Source organism: Microtus ochrogaster, unplaced genomic scaffold (assembly GCF_000317375.1).
Source record: "Microtus ochrogaster isolate Prairie Vole_2 unplaced genomic scaffold, MicOch1.0 UNK53, whole genome shotgun sequence".
NCBI lineage: Eukaryota > Metazoa > Chordata > Mammalia > Rodentia > Cricetidae > Microtus > Microtus ochrogaster.
Window position 1 is genome coordinate 1,879,905 of NW_004949151.1, and position 19,386 is coordinate 1,899,290.

General features: G+C 44.7%; 1 protein-coding gene across 6 annotated transcripts in view; it reads left to right on the forward strand.

The window, feature by feature from the left end:
* The first annotated feature begins 6,823 nt into the window (after window positions 1–6,823).
* The window catches only part of Nr3c2 (nuclear receptor subfamily 3 group C member 2), a 335,373-nt gene continuing 322,810 nt past the window's right edge, over window positions 6,824–19,386 (forward strand). Inside the window, exons 1-4 of one of the 6 annotated variants that reach the window (XM_026777275.1) lie at window positions 6,827–6,893; window positions 8,112–8,254; window positions 14,004–14,097; window positions 14,518–16,276. In XM_026777275.1, coding sequence (XP_026633076.1) covers window positions 14,520–16,276 — 1,757 coding nt within the window. In that variant the 5' untranslated portion in view covers window positions 6,827–6,893; window positions 8,112–8,254; window positions 14,004–14,097; window positions 14,518–14,519. Of the gene's footprint in view, window positions 6,894–8,111; window positions 8,255–8,886; window positions 9,170–14,003; window positions 14,098–14,517; window positions 16,277–19,386 lie in introns of those variants that run through there. The other 5 variants (XM_026777280.1, XM_026777278.1, XM_026777276.1 and 2 more) reach the window with 5 other exon arrangements.

Sequence of the window (19,386 nt, forward strand, 5' to 3'; positions counted from 1 at the left end):
AATTTAAAGAAGGAAAAGTCCTACCATGTCAATGCCGTTCCTATTGAGAGGTACAGTTGTTACTGATGTAAATGGGAAGTTTCCCACACCCAAAATAAAGGAAATCATCTGGTACTACAGTTGATTAAAAGCTAGTGATGTTCTGTGCTCTAAGAAGAAATAAATTCCACAGCTGAAGAGTGGCGAGAGCGTCACTGCAGTGTCAATCCACTGAACCTGCATGTTCACAAAAGGCAGAAACGACGACTTAGGTTGCTGTATTTTACCACAATATAATAATGCCTTATTAAGTTAAAAAGAAAGAAAAAAACAGTAATGGCTACAAAAGTTTCATTAAATTTTAATCAAATCTAATGAAAACTGAAAGAGAACCATCAATTAAATCTATACCTCAAGTAATGGCCCATCTTCAGGACACACTGAGATGAGAACTATTTTTTTGGACTGTATAATAAGTGGATTTAAACAAAAAAGAAAAACAGCTAAGTTAAAAACACAACATGCCCATTGGGGCTGGAGCGATGACTCAGCAGTTATGAGCACTTGGTGCTTGTGCAGAGGACCCTGATTTGTTTCACAACAGCCCCACGAGGTTCCTAAGTGTAATTCCAGTTCCATGGCAACATGACGCCCTCTTCTGGCCTCTGCAGGTACCAGACATATGGCGCACATACATGAATACATGTACACAAACACTCTATGCATAAAATAAAAATAAGTCCTTTCTTAAAATGCCTACTTAATTTGAAAAGATAGTAAGGATAAGCACTAAGTATTTCAAAATAGATTGTGGTTTGAATATTAATAGTAATATGGCATGGGATATAGTTTTATAAATATTCCACATTTAAGAACAAAGTATATATAAAACCATATAATACTCTGAGAAAGCATTACCACTTAAAGAGTTGCACCTGTCAGATGGTTTGTGCTAGAAATGTAAAAAGTGTATCTAAACTTGATCTTTTTTTTACAAAAATTGCATGATTTAAAAAAATCCTGTCATATAATTTAAAATAAATACTCCCTATTAGAAGAGGTCTGAAACTCCAAAAGGATTAAAGAACACAAATGTCAGGCAATAGAAACATTTTCTGATGTAAGAATGCACAAACTCTCAACCTTGCCAGCTAGATGAAGATGAAACATTTAGCTGCCTTCAGAGCTGGATTTGGAGTGAGCAGGTGACCTCTAAATAGGGTGACACAAACCAGTGGCTTATGGAGCAAGCACTATTACCTCTATTTCTCTTGGAGAAAAAAAATCACTCAATTTGGGAACCGTACCCTGGACACATCAGGAGATTTGGTTCATTTGCTTTGTAATACATTCTCTAAAGGACAGTTATCAGTTACCACATATGCACAGTTCTACAGACAATGGTTATCTTTAGGAGTAATGATGACATCTGTCAAGAAACTTCGTACACTTTCTGTCTGATGTATACAGGGTCATATAGCTGACATATGATAACCTCTCTTTCTTAACTCTATTGGGGGAAATATCCTGTTCACTTTTTCTGCCCACATAACTATGCTCCACCCATTTGTAAATGAGTGATGTTTCTCTTTCTGACATGGACCCCCTTGGGAATAGTTATCTTTACTATGTGTACACAGTTGTCAGACACTTTAAAATAAAAATAAATCCATTAGGCCTCATTTTATGCAATTATTTCATGCTTGTCTCTGATGTGTTTGGAGCATTTTCTATCATGAGAAATTATTTCTCTTTAATGGCTAAACATTTAAATATTGAGGCATTCTTTTTTGCAATCATCTTTGATAGAGTAAAAAATATTGTTGATCAAAATGTCTTCGTTGTTACTGACAGCTGTTAAAATATGCTGCTAAAAATAATGTGCCCACTATTGAAACACTAGCAACGCCTACAGAGTCCTGGGGAGAAGCTGAAAAGGCTTCCTCCTAGCTCGAAAGAGGTGGGTTTCACACTCTTGACCTAATGGCTTCCAGTTGTGTGTGTGCGCGTGCGTGTGTGTGTGTATATGTGCATGTGTGTTTCTGTATGTGTGTATATGTGTGTGTGTTTGTATGTTCATATATGCGTTTGTATGTATGTGTGTGGTGTGGGTGTGTGAGTGTTTATGTGTATATATCTGTGTGTATGTGTGCTTTGTAAGTATATATGTATGTGGTGTGTGTGGTACGTATGTTTTGTGAGTATGTATACATGTGCATGTAGTATGTATTTGTGTGTATGTGTATATATGTATGTGTTGTGTATTTGCATATGCTCCCATGTGCATGCGTATGTGGTGTGTATTTGTGTCTTTATGTTTGTGTGTGTGTGTTGTATTGTGTAGTTGTGCGGGCATGTGTATGTGTGTATGTTCCTGTGTGTGGTGTGTAGTGTGTTTGTGTGTTTGTGGTGTGTGCAATGAGTATTTGTGTGTGTATGTGTGTATGCTCCTGTGTGCGGTGCGTGTATGTGTAACTGTATACGTATGAGCGTGTGTGTGCATGTCTGTATATGTAGTTCTATGAGTGTATTGTGTGTGTGTACGCGCATGTGTGTGTTTGTGCCCGCGCATGCTGCTACTGAGCATTATACCAGAAAAACAGCCTGGTTTTCTAATGAGCACACAACCATGTGGTTATTTATGTAAGATTAGCACAGTTATTTAAAGGTGCTGAATTTCCTCTACTGCACCAAGAATGCATGAGAAAAGAGAAGAAATTGAAAACGTCCCTGTTTTATTAAAATATACTGTTCAAGTTCCTCCCCCCCCTTTCAACCACTGTACATTATGTCTAAATTTAGAACCTCAGTGTGGGCCAAATGAAATCTGATTTGTTTCTAATAATATGGCATACTAATCGTGATGTGTGTGCTGTTTGGTTCTCTTCCATCCCAAAATTTGGCTATAGAAATGTAGTATGTTTGTGAATTTCCTATTTAAACTGCCTGCAAATAGGATAAAGGTAGACAGATAACTCAATAAGTAAACAAATTCCTAATTAATTGTTCAAATTAGTGAATAATGAAAGCTGAAACAAATATTCCAAACACTGTAGAAAATTGAGTTTGGGCAATTTTGGATGTCAGCAAAATCCTTAATATGTTCAGTATTTATCTTCTGGTCCACACTTCCTTCTTTGCTTGCAGTGTTTATAAACTGTAACATGTGTGCTTTGCAATAACCAAAGAAGTTTGATCTTATATTGTTGTCCTGTTCGTCTTCTCTCCCTGACACCCTCCCCACTTCTCTGACTTACCCTGTCTTAACTCTTTCCAACAGCTGGTAAGAGGTGGAAAGGAGAAAAGCTTAAATAAGTAAACAGTCCTAACATGGGTAGGCTTATTAATGGAGTTAATTATAACTAATGCTTTAGCCTTTATTTTTAAAGAAGAAAAAAAAAGGGCAGGTGGCTCTCTGAATTAGAGGCTAGGATAGCCAGAGCTGCACAAAGAAACCTTGTCTCCAAAACCAAAACAAACAAAAAACACTATTTAATGCAAATAAGCTATATGGCCTTCACTTTCTTGTCAGCAAATACAGACTTAAGGAAGATATGCTCACTTTGGGGTCCAAGAAATTTTCCAGTTTATGAATCATTCTCAGGGACAACTGGAGAAGTGGAGCTGGAAACAGGGACCTAAAGGGCAGCTCTCCTCAAGCTAAAACAGGGCTAGGGACAATTTTTTTCCAATACAAACTTAGATATTAGGCTTTGTTTCTGAAATTACATAATAGAGGATGTGATGTCACACATGTAATTGCAAACGCTGAGTTGTGCACTTCACTGTAGCAAACCTCAGGGAGTTTGACACTAATGGGATGGGGAGGGCGGTGTCCTGAGGTTCAGCGTGTGAGTGTGTTGAATGATGTCTGAGGCTGCTTGCAGCTTTAAGACATTTGGTAGCTGTATAGGAAATGGGCTCATAGTTCTCTGGATTGTCCATTTCTTAATTTTTTCAATCTCTTTTTCAAAAGAAATTGAATTCTCCATCCTTTTACAAAGAACAAAAAGACTTATTTAAAGGGTGTGAAGGACAACCTTGGTTGAGAGAGAATTCTAAAGCAATGGCATTGCTAGATACAAAGGAAGGCAGACAGGACTCTTCGCTGATAGACATGGAATGAGAGTGCATGCTGACATCTTAAAGTCCTGTGCTCTCCTCCTCTCATGGAGTCCCTCAGAGCCAGCACTGATGGGGCAATCCTATCAAAAGCAGCGCCACCTTACTACTGTCCCTTCACCACGAGGTATGGCACTGAACTCCAGGGCTGTTGCCATGTCAGTGCCAGCAAAGGGAGATTATGCAAAAGAAACTCATAAAAATTTAAAAAAAGAAAAACCCAAAATTTCGTCTATGGATAATTGCAAGACCTTCTAAGTATCCATCAGTAATAAGAGAAACTGGCACCTAAGGGTATCCAGAGATCCCAGACCCTCTATTGTGGTATGAAAATGTTTTAAAAGAGTATATCAAAAATCTTAGGCTTTAATATCAGACAGCCTTGCAGAGCCTTGCAGGCAAAGCAGATAAAATTTTTCAAAGTGGCTAAATAAAAGCATAGGAAGATGCCAGGCGGTGGCTGTGCACACCTTTACTCCAAGCACTTAGGAGGCAGAGGCAGGCAGGCCTCTGAGTTGGAGGCCAGCCTGGTGTACTAAGTGAGCTTCAGGACAGCCAGAGCTACACATATAAATTCTGCCTCAAAACAAACTGAACCATGGGGGGAGATCTCCTAAATTTCTACAATGTGGCAGCTATTTTAAGCTCATTTTATGCCATACTTTGATCACATTGCCTGTATTTGAAAGTGTGGAGCAGAGTAGTCAGTGGCGGGAGCAGGGAAGAATGGAACCGGAATCGTCCTAGCCTAACCTGTCAACCTTGCCGGTAGGATGTACATCCCTAGAGCCGGCAATTTGGTTCTTCCCTTATGATACTGCATTAGGCGTCTGCTCTATGGCACCTCTGCATCTTTCTGCTCATTTAACCAATGCACCAGTGTCGACCCATCTTATTCTCAAAGCATTTCCAGTCAGTTCGTCAACATCAGGGTTCTTCTAAATTGTCCTTTTTAAAGTTCGTTTAATAAAAGGTTACATTTTATCATAAATTATTTAAACACTTTCTTGATCTCACCCAAGTCATGATTCCAAACATCTTAACCTAGAAGGCACTTTTACAAAACAGGAAAAGTTTGTTTTGCAGCAGGCCAAAATGCCATCTTGAGCCACAGAGGAACTGGGAGTGTCAACACAATAGGTAGGTGGTGGAGCAACAAAACTTGATACTGAACTATGGGACTGGGGTTAGAGAAAGGCAGACATTAACCGAAAAGTACCGCTTTTCCTGGGGATCAGCATCTTTCAATCCTATTTAGGATGAAATCGGGAGGGGGGGGGGGGCTACAGAGGGTTTAGAAAACCGTGGAAGAAATGTCAAACCAGAGAAGGGGATGTGTGGTCAAGTCCTGGGTTTGCTTAATTCAGTCCTTTAAAACAAGATGGTAGGTGAGCCTTTCTGCTAGAGACTTAAGTCTCCCCTCCCAGCAGACTTCCAGCTAGGGGCGTGTGTAACTAACGTTGAGGTGGAGAAGTCTGGCGCATAGGGTATCTCTCACACCTGCGAGTGCACATGAAAACGAGCGCGCGCATACACACTATGCTGGGGTGACCAGTGTATCTTGGGGTGTGAGGCTGGAGAATGAGAAGCGGTGAGCTCCAAGACGCACGGGAAACAGGAGAATCCTAAGAGGGTAGCTTGGGGCTCAATCCTCCTCCCCGCGCCACGTGCCCGCGCTCCGCGCCGCCCGGCCAGGCAGCCCGCCTTTCACTTTCGCAGCTGCGTAGGTGTCTGCCCGGGCGAGCGCGAGGGCGCGGGGGCGCGCGGGGTGGCGCGGGGGCGCGCTGCGGGGGAGGGCTGTCGCGGCTGGTCCCTTCCAAGGCCCGCAGCGCCCGGCGGCCGCTGTCAGAGCGCGGGATCGGTGGCGGTCGCTCCCCACACGCCCTGGTGCGCAGACACCCCGGCGCTCCAGGGCGCCCCCCCCCACGGTGGGGGTGGGGCAGCGATTCAAGAGCTGTCTCACCGGGTGGGCAGCGGAGGCTCAGGAAAGAAACTTTTCCCTCCTGGCCCGCTCGTGGTCCTCCAGCCCTCTGCTCCCTTTACGGTGGCACCTGCACCTGAAGCCAGGCGCCAGGTCAAGGCAGACTTTGTGGACCCGGGCGGAGGGGAGTACAGGGTGCATGCACTGGGGTTCCGTTTTCCCTTGGCCTCCTTGCTGTCAGTGACTGGGGTTCCAGCGACCGCCACCAGCACCCTGTCTCCCACCAGCGGGTGGCCGGACCCTAGACTGCTAGTGAGGGTGTGACCAGGGGAGGGGGCCCCAGCTCCGCGGGCTCCCCCTGCGGCTGCCCCCACAAACACACACACACACACACACACACACACACACACACACACACACACACACACACCACGCTCTGTCCCCGGAGCTGTCACCGGCCACCCCAGCCCAAGGAAGGGGCGCGGAGAGTCGCGCTTCTCCGCTGCGGGCGCGGAATCTTACCACGGGACTGGAGGGTTCCCGGAACCTCCGCAGTCACCGCGGAGCGAACCAGCGGCCCCGGAGACCCGCCGGCCCCAGGCCCGGCTGCCCTGCTGGGGGCCGGCGGGTGCTCGCAACCCCCTCGGCGCGATTTGGTGCCACCAGCTCGCTGCCTCCAACAGGATAACTGCACTGTCGCTCTATTGCTCTACCCACCGTCAGTAGGGAGACTGCCAGGATTGCTACCCTCTCCATCCTCATCGCAGATCAGCTGGTATTGGACTTGCTGGTGGCTGCAACAGCGGCGGAGGCGGCCAGAGTCTCGCTGCCCCCTCCCCCGCCCCAGTCTCCCTACCATGTCCTAGAAAAGGTGAGTGCAGAGACTGTCACTTTGCGCAGGCAGTGGCGGGAGGGGGTCTGGGAGAACAGGGGTGGCCCCGGGGTGGCCAGGCCAGCGCAGAGGGGAGAGGACGCGGGTCAGCGTACCGAGGTGGGTTGCCGGCAGGAGGCCAGGTGCCTGCCTTGCCCGCGCGGGACAAGGGTGCAGGGCGACTGGCGAGAGAGCGCAGCGGCTACTCTGCGCGGTTCTAACCTAGATTTTGCAAGGAGCTTCGATCCAGGGCAAGACCAGCCCTCCCTAAGGGAGGTAAAAACTTATTAAAAAGGAGACGCGTCCATTTCTTTAATGATGAATAGTTCTGTCATCCTGGCTGAGCTGCAGCCGCTGCTGCTTGGCGAGCCCGGGCCGCCGGGTCAGGGACTTCCCTAGCTCCAGCTCGCCACTGGCGCGCGGCCCCGGGCGCAATAGATGTCGCGTGACAGCTATCCTCGCGGGAAAGTTGGGACACTCGGCGGGGATTCATATGGGTAGGGGCTCCAGGGCTAGTTCAGCTCAGGCGACTGATGGGCACCGGAGTCCGGCATCTGATCAGCTCCTGGGAGCCGCTGCAGTCCCCCGTGCCTCTGGGGAGTGTCCTGCGGGAGTGGCTGAGAGTTCCAGTCTCCCTGGCCACAGGATCCCGGATCCTGAGGCTTAACTAACTGTAAGAAAAGGAGGGGCCTTAGGGCACAAGCTGCCCTCCTCCTCCCGAGCCTTGGCTGGCCAGGAGCAAGGGTGAGCCCGAAACTGCACAGCTGCCGCCTGCGGCCTGTGGGTCGCCAAGGGCCAGGGGACCAGATTTAGGTGTGTACATCACTGGTGCCGACTCCAAGCCAGCAGGGGAGTCCAAAGCCGAGCCTCACACCAGTCTAAAAGTCCTTAGAATTAAAGTTAAGGAGCCCATCCTTCGGTTTAGCAAGTGCAGTGTTTGGGTGGGCGGGAGGAAAATCCGAGTGGGGGCGAAGGGAAGTCAAAATTTTTCTCGCGCAAACGATCGTTAGAAAACAGTTTAGAGCTTTCCCTTCTTCCAATAAGCCTGCCCCCAATTATGTGCACCACTTCCACATATTATAAAGCGCATATCCTCAATAGTAAGCTTTCTTGCATATTGAACTAGTGGAAAAATCCAGTACTAAAGTAGTAAGTACAGTAACAAAATTATCAGGCGCCTCAGCTCTTGACCCTGGCACTTTTTTTTTTTTTTGGCAGGGGGTGGGGTGGGAGGAAGGCTGTGTTTCAAGGGGTTTGGCTGCACCGAAAGCACCCGCTTTTCCTGCAAGGAAACTGAAATCGACTGGGAACGTGATCCTCTGGCTCTCGACAGCGGAGACTAAGGCTGCTCGGCGGGGAAGGTAATTTAGACCTGAAGGGGGGGTGGGGAGAGCAGAGCGTTAGGGGTCCCGGGAAAGCCCACCTGAGTCGTCTTGGGCTTGCCAACGCCGTGGGCAGCGTCGGGTGTGAGTCGCTGCGGCTCACCTGGCGCTGCAGGTGGAGGGCGCGAGGGCACACCAGCTAGGCTGCTACGGCGTCACCACAGTTTCCCCTTCTCTCCGGATTGCCTGTGGTCCCCCCGGGGGACACTTGGGTAGGTGAGAGCAAGTTTGGGGCAAGGGAGAGATGTGGGCTAAAGGGCTTCATGCGCAGGGGTGCCCCGGATCGTGGCCACCTCCGCGAACCCGGAGAACCTACTGCCTCTGCGGCTTTAAGGAAGCTGCAGAGTCCAGGCTGTGTCGCAGCAACTTTGTATCAGTCATGTCGCCCGCCTGGTGACTGACAGCTCCGATTGCCCAATGAGAAGCACGCCTGGCCCGCACAGCGTGGAGCCTTGTTTCCCCCTTGGCCAATGGAAATGGTTCCGGCGGGCGGGACAGCGACCTGAACTTTCTGGACATGTGACCCGCTTTTAAAAGGACCGGCCTTCCAGCTGGCCCACCCCCCCTCTGGGCTTTTGCCCGCTCCCTCCGGCGCGTTCGTTCCCTCCCTCTTTTGCTGGCCCTGGCCCTGCCCCTGATCCCTCCCCTTAGCTCCTGCGCACCCAGGGTGTCATTGGGCCCTGGAGAAGAGAGCCAACTTCAGGCTGCTCAGAGGAAGCCGGTGCTAGTCACCTGGGCGCCAGCGCTTCTGCCTCCGGCTTTCCCTCTGCAGGGAGAGCGGCACTCTCTGGCCTGGATGTGGTTGGATGTAGGGGGGCTCCGCAGCAGGGGTGTCGTGGCGGTGGCAAGCGCTGCAACAGGTAGAAGGCGAGAAGACGACCCCGGCCGAGGCAGGTGTGTAGGGGTGCGCAGTGGGGCGCCTCCGGTCCTGCCCGGCGTGCGGCCAAGGCAAGGGTGGCTTGCACTTTGCAAGGAGAAGCCGCTGCGTAATCCGGAGGCACAGTCAGTATGTGCTGTGTGCTTGTTGTTTTGTTTTGGTTTTCCACCCCCCCCGCCCCCCCCCCCGGCCGGCTGAGGACTATTTTGGGAAAGTTTGGCCACTTTGGATAAATGCCCTCTAAAGAGAGGCTTTTAACAGCCTTTGACAGTAGGAGGTCTTGCCACCCTCCCCTTTCCCCACAAATGAATTTCAGATCGTTTTCCTCTTGGAAATTTGAAAAGACATTTGAATAATGTTTCTTTCATCTATCAATTGCGGAAGCTCCTCAATCTGGGTGGGAGGTGTAGCCGATAGGGCAGTTGAAAAAGCCAGATCCCCATAGATCTTGTATAAAAGGGTCTGGAAAATCTTGCGTTTCCCGTTCCTTCATATTGGGGAAACTCTAGGGGACTGTCAAAGCAGGGACGGAAAAGGGATGAAGTTGCTTTTGATGGCATCCCTGACCAGATGGATTTTAGATGCATGGCTTTTCCTGCTGCATTTTAAAAAGACAAGGTTTAAATCACAATGCTTTATCATACCATCTGCGTTATTTATTTATTATAACGTAGTTCGAAAAACTTTTGTTAGCAGACGAGTTATTAAGATCGCCGAATTTTAAAAGCTCCTTAATATTTCGGGTCCTCATTCTCTAGGTGCTGTTACTGGTGATATTTACATAGCAATGATAACAGCATTCTCCATCTGTGTGGTCCTCCCTTGGAGCTTTAATTTCACGTTTGACATGACACACTACCATGGAAATACTTTTGGAGAGAAGTTTGTGTTGCGGGGCTGGGGGTGGGGGGACTAAAGCGGAACTTTCTCCTTTGTGGAAGAGGTAGTTTTGTTTAAAAGAACAATTGGAAAGCTGATGTGGTTCAGTTGGCCAGTGAACAGAAGTCAGGTATGCTTAGTTCTAACTGGTTCTCCTGCTCTGTTAGGTGACCTTGGCAGACTTATCCTACTTCCCTCATTCTACGAGGGGAAGATGACGGTTCTGAGAGGCAGAGCGACTAAAACTGGTTTCCTGAAGTCATCTTCTGCCTTGTAAAACAGGCATGTGTTGTGAAGCCCTCAAGCTGGGTCTCAACTGTGTCACCTGAAAGGGACATGATTGGGGGGGAAGGTGCCATTAAGAAGGAGATATGTATTAGAGAGCAATAAAAGTGATTGAAAGTGAAAGTTTTCAGAAAAGATGCAGATTTCTAAGGGTCTTTAATAATTTCATGGGGGAAAAAAAGAAATTACTTCTTTATGGAAAAGGGCAATTTAACAGACTATGAAACAAAGTTTTAAAGTCTGTTTCCTTCACAGAAATAGCATTAAGGCTATGTACGTGTGTATTCTTCTAAGCTTTAGAGAGGTTTGTAAACTTGGCATATGGCTCATTTAGGACAATAGTAATAAGCGCCCGTCAGGATATTAGTACTACTCCAAACACACACACACAAACGCACACACACACATGCACACCCACACATGCACACACACGCATGCACACATATGCACATACACGTGCAGGCACACACACATATACATGCAACCTGTTGGTGCTTTCCCTTACTTATGTGAATTTTTCTCACCTTTTTGTTTCTTTTGCATGAAATAAAGGTCATAATGACCTAAGAGTCTCTGGTACAGTATTCACTGGAAAGCTAAGAGGCCTAGTTTTTCTTAAGCTAGGAATTTAATTTATATATTTCACTGCCTTATTTTATTCTTAAGTAACAAAAGCTTTCCCTTTACCCTCAGGATAAAGTTTTATGAGGATCATATTCATCAAGTTGTATTTTTAGTAGTCTCTGGTAAGTTCGGGTTGACTGAACTACTGTTCAAAGCCATGGTCATTATGCCAATTCTAAAAAGAAAACCCGAGTTTCCTGGACAACACAGGAAATAAATTTCTAACTTAACCCATTTGTTTATAGAAAATACTAACTAAAATACTAACCAAGTAAGACTCAGCATAAAATATCTCAGCGATGCTATTTTGAAAGCATCTAGTCTCTGAAACAAGGTTTGCAGGAGAAGTGTTTGCAGGCTCACTGCTGTCCACTTTTCTGTGCTGGCTGCCGACCTTTCCTCTCTGTCATTTGAGAGGTTGGTGAGGTTGATAGATGAGGATCCCTTGAACAAAGCCAATTTAGATTTCAGAAAAGCCTATGGCAAATTCCTCATGATTTTCCTGTCAATAACGCGGTGAAATACGGTTGGCTTTAGGAGGCTATTATGTGAGTGCTGGGTTTGGTGAAGCAAGACTTTGGGGAGTTGAGATCAGCTCTCTGATGTTAGCTTATAAAATTCTTTCCTGTAGAAAGGAACTGTGGCTGGCACCCACTATCTCCAGGAAGGATTCTCTGTGAGCCTTAGAGACCTTCGCTGGTCTGGTATATGGCTCTTTGAGGAGCTTGACAAATGGTCCTCAGAATATTAGTAGGCCCTCCGAACAGCAACGAGATGTACAGAGATCAAATTATTTCAGGGAGTGCTGGATTAAAAATACGCTGCTTCTGTACTTTAAAATCTCCCTGGGATTTTAGAGCTCAGAATTTTACTGAGATCTCATAAAAAGCAGAGTGTCCATCTCTCCCGACAGACATTTGGGAGTTTGAGTTCTGGAGAAGGGTCTCAGGGCACAGAACCCTCTTGCATATGGTGGAAGGGAGGTTGGTGGCTGCAACTACAACACTGGGAGGAATTCCCATGGAAGCCTTGTAGGGCGGAGGCAGGGGGATCACTTCACACAGAGGTCTTTAGGGAGGCCACAGGAGAGCTCAGGAGAGGACTGGGACATACACAAGAAGTTCTGCTCTGAACATAGTTCTTGAAATACTTCATGGATCTGAATGTGAACTATCTATACCTCAGCTGTATCCGACTGTCTTTGCTGTGGAAAGGACAGAGTATTTCCTATAGAAGTAGAAAAGAACATAATATTGACTATATTTTCCAATTCACTGCTATGATGGAGTTTTCAGAGTTAAAACCAAAAAAAGCCCATTATTAGCAATGATTTAGGTCTCAGTTCACTCTGTGTGTGTTTCGGTTTTAATTTGGTTTTCATCCATACTTATTTTCTTTTTTTCTTGGCTGAAATTCCCAGATAACTACCTCAATCTTTGTGATTTGATTTATTTTATACTTTTTAGTGATTGATTTTTGATTAAGAATTAATAATGTTTTTAAGTGAAAGCATGCTACATAATTGGTAGATTTTAAGGTTCATAAATTGTGTATTGATTATAGTATAATAGTTAAACATTTTTTATTTGCATTTTACTATCCATCTGGGACACAGTGGTGGAATTGATAGTTTCTGACTGCTCATAATTGAAAATCTACTGCAGAATACAAAAAAATTAGGGGCAATTGTAAGACTCAGGCAATTTATGCATTATATTTCATTAGAGGGGCTTGTGATATGTAATACAAATTTATTTAGTGAAGTCGTTATATTGTTCTGCAATGTTAATTCATATAAATTCTGTAGCAAAGGACTTCCAATTTTTTTCCTTTTAATGAAAGGATAGGGGAGAGAAGCTAGAGGCAAGCAGAGAAAGAATGCAGGGCTTTATGTACGAAGAACTGCATTTATGTACGAAGGCTTCACAGGAAATAGAGATTTGAAAACTGTACGCAGGCATGTTTTTTTTTTTAATTCTAAGATGTACAGATAAGAGCGAATTCATTTTGCAGTGCTCTGTTTCTTTAGTGCAGTGTTCAGGGGTGGGATCTTGCTCCCTAAGAACATTTGATAATCTGCAGACTTCGTTGCTGTCACAACCGGGGAAGGTGGTACTCTCAGCATCTAGTGCTTCAGAGACAGAGACCCTGCTTAACACAATCCAGCGCGTAGGGCAGGCCTCCAACAACAATAAAGATCGGCCCGAAAGTGTCCTTAAGACCCAGGTTGGGAAACACTGGTAAATAGAGAGACCTGAGATCAAATTCCAGGACTTGCACATAGTTATGTGGCTAGCACCTGAGTCTCTGACTTGTTTGTTTATGAGTACGTTTTTGCTTTTTGTATATAGATTGGTTCATGAAGTTAAATAATATATCAGAAAGGCTTGTAATAATGTGCTGAATTATATAGTATATAATAATTATGAGCATATAGCCTATTGCAATCTGTCCATGAGCTAAATTTATTGATTAGAGCAGATGGAAATGAATGTATATTGAAAACACTCCAATGGGCTCCCTCTAGGGTGGAAACTAGGCTGGTCGTTTCATTATTACAGATTCAGAACTGTTCTTAGACCCAGGATGTAACGAGTGCTTTGGAAATATTCTCGAATAAATGCTTAAATGATCAGGGCCCTTTATAAGCTTCATTCATGAGAGTGAAAATGTCCAGCTTTTGGAAGACATAAGAGAGGTATTGCTAGGCTAGGATGCTGGTTATTGAAGTACAAGAGTCACCGCTGTGGCTGAACTGCCTGGCAACTGCCACAATCTGTGCTCCAAGTCAATCAGTCTATAGGACACCTGCACTCTTCAGAATTGACACTAAACTGTCTTCACCACTGATATACTGTAAGAAAGCCTTATTGTTTTAGAAACAATTTGTCAATGATTTTCCCTATGGCTATCCATTTGTTAAGCTTATATTTGGAAACTGTACCCTTAATTGCATATCATTGATAATAAAGCTATGTATTTGATCGTATGGAAGGCAGCTTTTATATGAGCAAGTTTCCCAAAACTTTGGAGTCATAAAGTTAGTTGTTTGTTTTGTTTTAGTGTATAAAGGAGCTTTATTATGGGAGCAAGCTTAGCAGCAAGGAAACCAGCCACGCTCCTGCGTAGAAGTGGATCTCAAGGAAAGGTCACCCAGGTTAGTTTTAAGTTTGATATTTGTCACCATGCTTTAGGCCTTCTTGAGTCACCCACTCAGTTCTCACTTTCTTCTCTGATTACCTCATTCATCCCTACGATTATACTGATGATTATTTAATATTCAAGTAAGTTAACATTTATAAATGTTTTTACAAACTGTGAAGGCTGAATTATAGCGAGTTTTAATTGAGATGCAAAATTGGGTTTGAGTCTTCTCGCTTCTGAACAAGTTATAGTTGATATTCTCTCTGCGTGATATTTTGTGTCAGCACCCATGAAGATAAATTTTAATGCAACTAGAAATATTGCTAATACCAAATTGAATATATAGTGTAGCTCAATAAATGCAATTTTAGAATGCCTAAGCTTACTACTGTGTTACTGACTCTAATATGTTAATATAAATCTTGTTTGTTAGCTATGGAAACCAAAGGCTACCACAGTCTCCCTGAAGGTCTAGATATGGAAGGACGCTGGAGTCAAGTTTCTCAGACAGTAGAGCGTTCTTCTCTTGGACCTGCAGAAAGGACCGATGAGAACAACTACATGGAGATTGTCAATGTCAGCTGCATCTCCGGTGCTATCCCAAACAACAGTACTCAAGGAAGCAGCAAAGAAAAACACGAATTACTCCCTTGCCTTCAGCAAGACAATAGTCGCTCTGGGATTTTACCATCTGATATTAAAACAGAGCTGGAATCCAAGGAACTCTCAGCCACTGTGGCTGAATCCATGGGCTTATACATGGACTCTGTGAGAGATGCCGACTACTCCTACGATCAGCAGAACCAACAAGGAAGCATGAGCCCAGCAAAGATTTACCAAAACATGGAGCAACTGGTGAAGTTTTACAAAGAGAATGGCCACAGGCCCTCTACCTTAAGTGGTATGAGCAGGCCTTTGAGGTCATTCATGCCTGACTCTGGAGGCTCCATGAATGGTGGGGTCATGCGTGCCATTGTTAAGAGCCCAATCATCTCTCACGAGAAGAGCCCCTCTGTTTGCAGCCCGTTGAACATGTCGTCTTCGGTCTGCAGCCCTGCGGGCATCAACTCCATGTCCTCCTCCACAGCCGGCTTTGGCAGTTTCCCAGTGCACAGTCCCATCACTCAAGGAACCCCTCTAACATGCTCCCCCAATGTTGAAAACCGGGGCTCACGGTCGCACAGCCCCACTCATGCTAGCAACGTGGGCTCCCCTCTTTCAAGTCCCTTAAGCAGCATGAAGTCCCCGATTTCCAGCCCTCCGAGTCACTGCAGTGTAAAATCTCCAGTCTCCAGTCCTAATAATGTCACTCTGCGCTCCTCTGTGTCCAGCCCGGCAAATCTTAACAACTCAAGGTGCTCCGTTTCCAGCCCTTCCAACACCAACAACAGATCCACACTCTCCAGCCCGACAGCCAGCACTGTAGGGTCCATCTGCAGCCCCATCAACAATGCCTTCGGCTATGCTGCTTCAGGCGCTGCTGCTGCAACCAGTGCCATCCGGGATGTGGTTCCCAGTCCAGACACCCATGAGAAAGGTGCTCATGACGTTCCTTTCCCTAAGACAGAGGAAGTCGAGAAGGCCATCTCCAATGGTGTGACTGGCCAGCTCAACATTGTCCAGTACATAAAACCAGAACCAGAAGGGACTTTCAGCAGCTCCTGCCTGGGAGGAAACAGCAAAATCAACCCCGGTTCTCCATTCTCTGTACCAATAAAGCAAGAATCAACCAAGCACTCGTGTTCAGGCTCCTCTCTTAAAGGGAACCCCACGGTCAACCCATTTCCATTCATGGATGGCTCATATTTTTCCTTTATGGATGATAAAGACTATTATTCCCTATCAGGAATTTTAGGACCACCTGTGCCCGGTTTTGATGGTAGCTGTGATGGCAGTGCATTCCCAATGGGGATTAAGCAAGAACCAGATGATGGGAGCTATTACTCTGAGACCAGCATCCCATCATCTGCCATCGTTGGTGTGAATTCGGGTGGACAGTCCTTTCACTACCGGATTGGTGCTCAAGGTACAATATCTTTATCACGGTCACCTAGAGACCAATCTTTCCAACACTTGAGTTCCTTTCCACCCGTCAATACATTAGTGGAGTCATGGAAACCACACGGTGACCTGCCATCTAGGAGAAGTGATGGATACCCAGTCCTAGAGTACATTCCAGAAAATGTGTCAAAGTAAGTTGATGTATTTTGTTATCCTTTCTCTCCCCTTCTCCCTTCCTTTTTCCTTTTCTTTCTTTCTTTTCTTTCTTTGTTTGTTTTTCTTTGATTACTTTATTTTGAAACTCCTGGCTTTGTAAATTGTTACATCCTGTCTTTATTTTTGCATTCAAGAGACTGAGTTTTACTTTTGTTTAAGGTTGGTCATTTTATTCTCTGTGGAATGTTGATAGAGCACTATGATTTGAAATAGAGGAACAAAAACTTTTTAAGATATCTTATAAAATGTTTGCATTGCCTTTGAAGAAGCATATATAAGTGCCCCTCTGTTGTCTGTTTTAGTGTTTGGAAAATGTTTGTTTTCTAGTACCAGTTACTGTATTTCCTTTAGCAGACTAGTGCTCATTTTTACCCCTTGGTTGTTCTCTGGTTCGCTGAGACTGTATTAAATTACTTATCCTCATGGTCCTAGTTTCCTTTTGATATTAAAATTCTTTATTAATTACTTCAATAGTTTGTGAAATAAAACAGATCCCCAAATCTGTTACCTACATGCTTCCTTCTCTCTATTTTCTAGGAAGGTTTCTTTTGGGGGGAAGCTGGGTGAGGGTAGTAGGCTAATTATATATAAGTCGTAGTTTCCTGTCCAAATAAATTATTTCCTTAACTGTGCAGGCATTTAAAAACTCAGCCATCTAAAAGCACTTAGTGGGCAATTTTACTTTCTCGTATTAGAAATTATAATTGTCACTCTAGTTCTGAATTGGTACAGTTATAGGATGTGAGATCTGTAAGAAGATATGCTCTGTTTACTGTCAAATGTGTCTTGGTTTCCTTGTTGCAGAGAGTGTGTTGTGTATGTTTAGAAAAACACGGAAGAGGTTTTAGATGTGAGGGTAAAGGGTGGTTCTTATTTATGCAATGAGTACTTGCTTTGGACTTTGCTTCAATTCTGGTTTTATTACATGAATGTGATAAGTGAACCTTTTGTGGAATATATAAAGTATAACTTTTCTAACTACACTTTATTTCGTTGGCATCTAAGAATATATGGGTATTTCCTGTTTCCCTTCATTTCCTTCTATCTTTATTTTGTAGAAAATATATCCATCCTATTAACAGAACATCAATTATACCTATAATCCAATATCTTTTACTGGAGCTTTTTTTTCTGTCTTTTTCAAACACAAGCAAAAACTTTTGGTTTGAGAATCCATTCCCTTATTACTGGATCAAATCTTTTCTTCTTTATTTTAAAGAAGCAAATGTTCCATAAAAAATACATTCTTAACGGTTCTTCATAGCACAGCAGGCTGCATTCCAGTGCTGTGGCCCAGACCCTCCTGATTAGCCGTGACTCAGTCTCCTTAGGCATGCCATGGGTCTGAGTGACCAGACTGTGTCTGTGGCACTGAGACTGCCTTCTCCTGACACACGGGAAGAAGAGCCTTTCTGCTTGCACATTTGCGAGTTTTGTGTCAACAAGATCAAGCTCTCCACATTTCACTGTCAAAGGTTGGTTTTGCTTGCCATCCCGGTGGTTCTAAGTCTGTACAGCTTTCGTTGGGGAAGGCAGCCTGAGCATTTCCGGAGTGTAGTCAAAGATCAGAGGGCACATAGGCTGGTTTCTGCATTTTGTCTCACCCATGTTTCACCATCGGTCTCTTTCTTAGACAATTAATTTTTTTAGACAGAAATGATCTTTTTATACAAAATTAATTTTTCCAGTTTTTTCACTTGTGATAACATCCCATTTCAAAGAATGCTGGGTAAATAAAGCATTGATGACTGCGAAGGGTCAAGATCATGGGCGATGCCGTTTGTTGACCGCTGTAGCATCTCTCCTCTCTGGGTAAAACCTGAAGATTTCAAACTGTCATCTGGGGGTTCTGACACCTTTCCAAAGAGGTTCATGAAATCATAGCTCATGATGGGAAAAGGTCTTCTCAGAGTGGAGATGGACCAGTGGATTGGTAGTGGACTGTAGTGATGTTTGAGTAGCTTGTGATTTGTTCAAATTCTATGTTGTTACTATTAAGCATTCGCCATTTCCAAAAGAGTACTCAGTCAGTTTTCACTGTGGTCCCAAAGAATCATTGCCTGTAACGACCTTTATAGCATTCTTCCCATCTCTAGGAAATCCATAGGAGGCTACTTTTTTCCATGTTCATGAGCAAACTGTATTAGTCTATGCTGAATGCAGGGGTTGATGTGAGAATCTGGCTCTTATATTAAAAGAAGACAATAGACTTGCCAGAAAAAAAACGACTGTTTCTTCGCCAAAGTTTTTCATTTGGAGAAGTTGTTGTTTTCATAAACTTATGTTTATATTAATATGATTGTTTTTAAAATGAGTTAAATAGCAGTTTCTGCTTAAAATTTAATTTTGTTATAACACATAAACAGTTTTTTATTGTTTTTTGAACCTTTGATTTTTGTTTTGTTTTGTTTTGAGACACAGGTGTCTTAGACTTTACTTCTCCAGTCTCCTGGATGTTAGGGTACAGGCAGTGCCACCAGGACCCCAGGTAGCCTTGCTCCTTGTTAAGAATGAAAGGTGCTTCCAGCATAGAAGCCGGTCATTGCTGGTCTGTCCTGTTCTCCATGGGGTTTGGGACTTGTAGAGAAAGGAGATATAGTTTGTTAGCCTACTGAGTAGGTGGAAAGAGAGATAACTGTCACCTAGACTATTTTTTCGACTGACAGAAGAGAGTAATGGCCGTGGTGTACGTGTTCTTTACTTCACTGTGTGGGCATTCTGTGGGAGCAGCGACGAAAGTAACCCCTGTTAATCATTCCCAGTGAAGGTGCTGAGTTCCAAGTTGTAAAGTAAATTATGACAAAGCTAAATGTAAAGCCTTAGGGTGGACACTGAACCTGGCTGTGTCATGTGTCAGCCTGAGTGCAAACAACACTGTGACCTCGGGTGAAGCAGAGCCGTGAGCTGCCTCAGTTTCTTCTTTTTAGAGTGAGGTCTCTGTGAGGTCTGCCCACTAAAATGACTGAGACTCCCTTGGGAGAACCAAAAGAGTGTCTCTTAAAACAACTGCTAGCCTGATCCCGAATAACTGTGCTACACACACACACACACACACACACACACACACACACACACACACACGGGT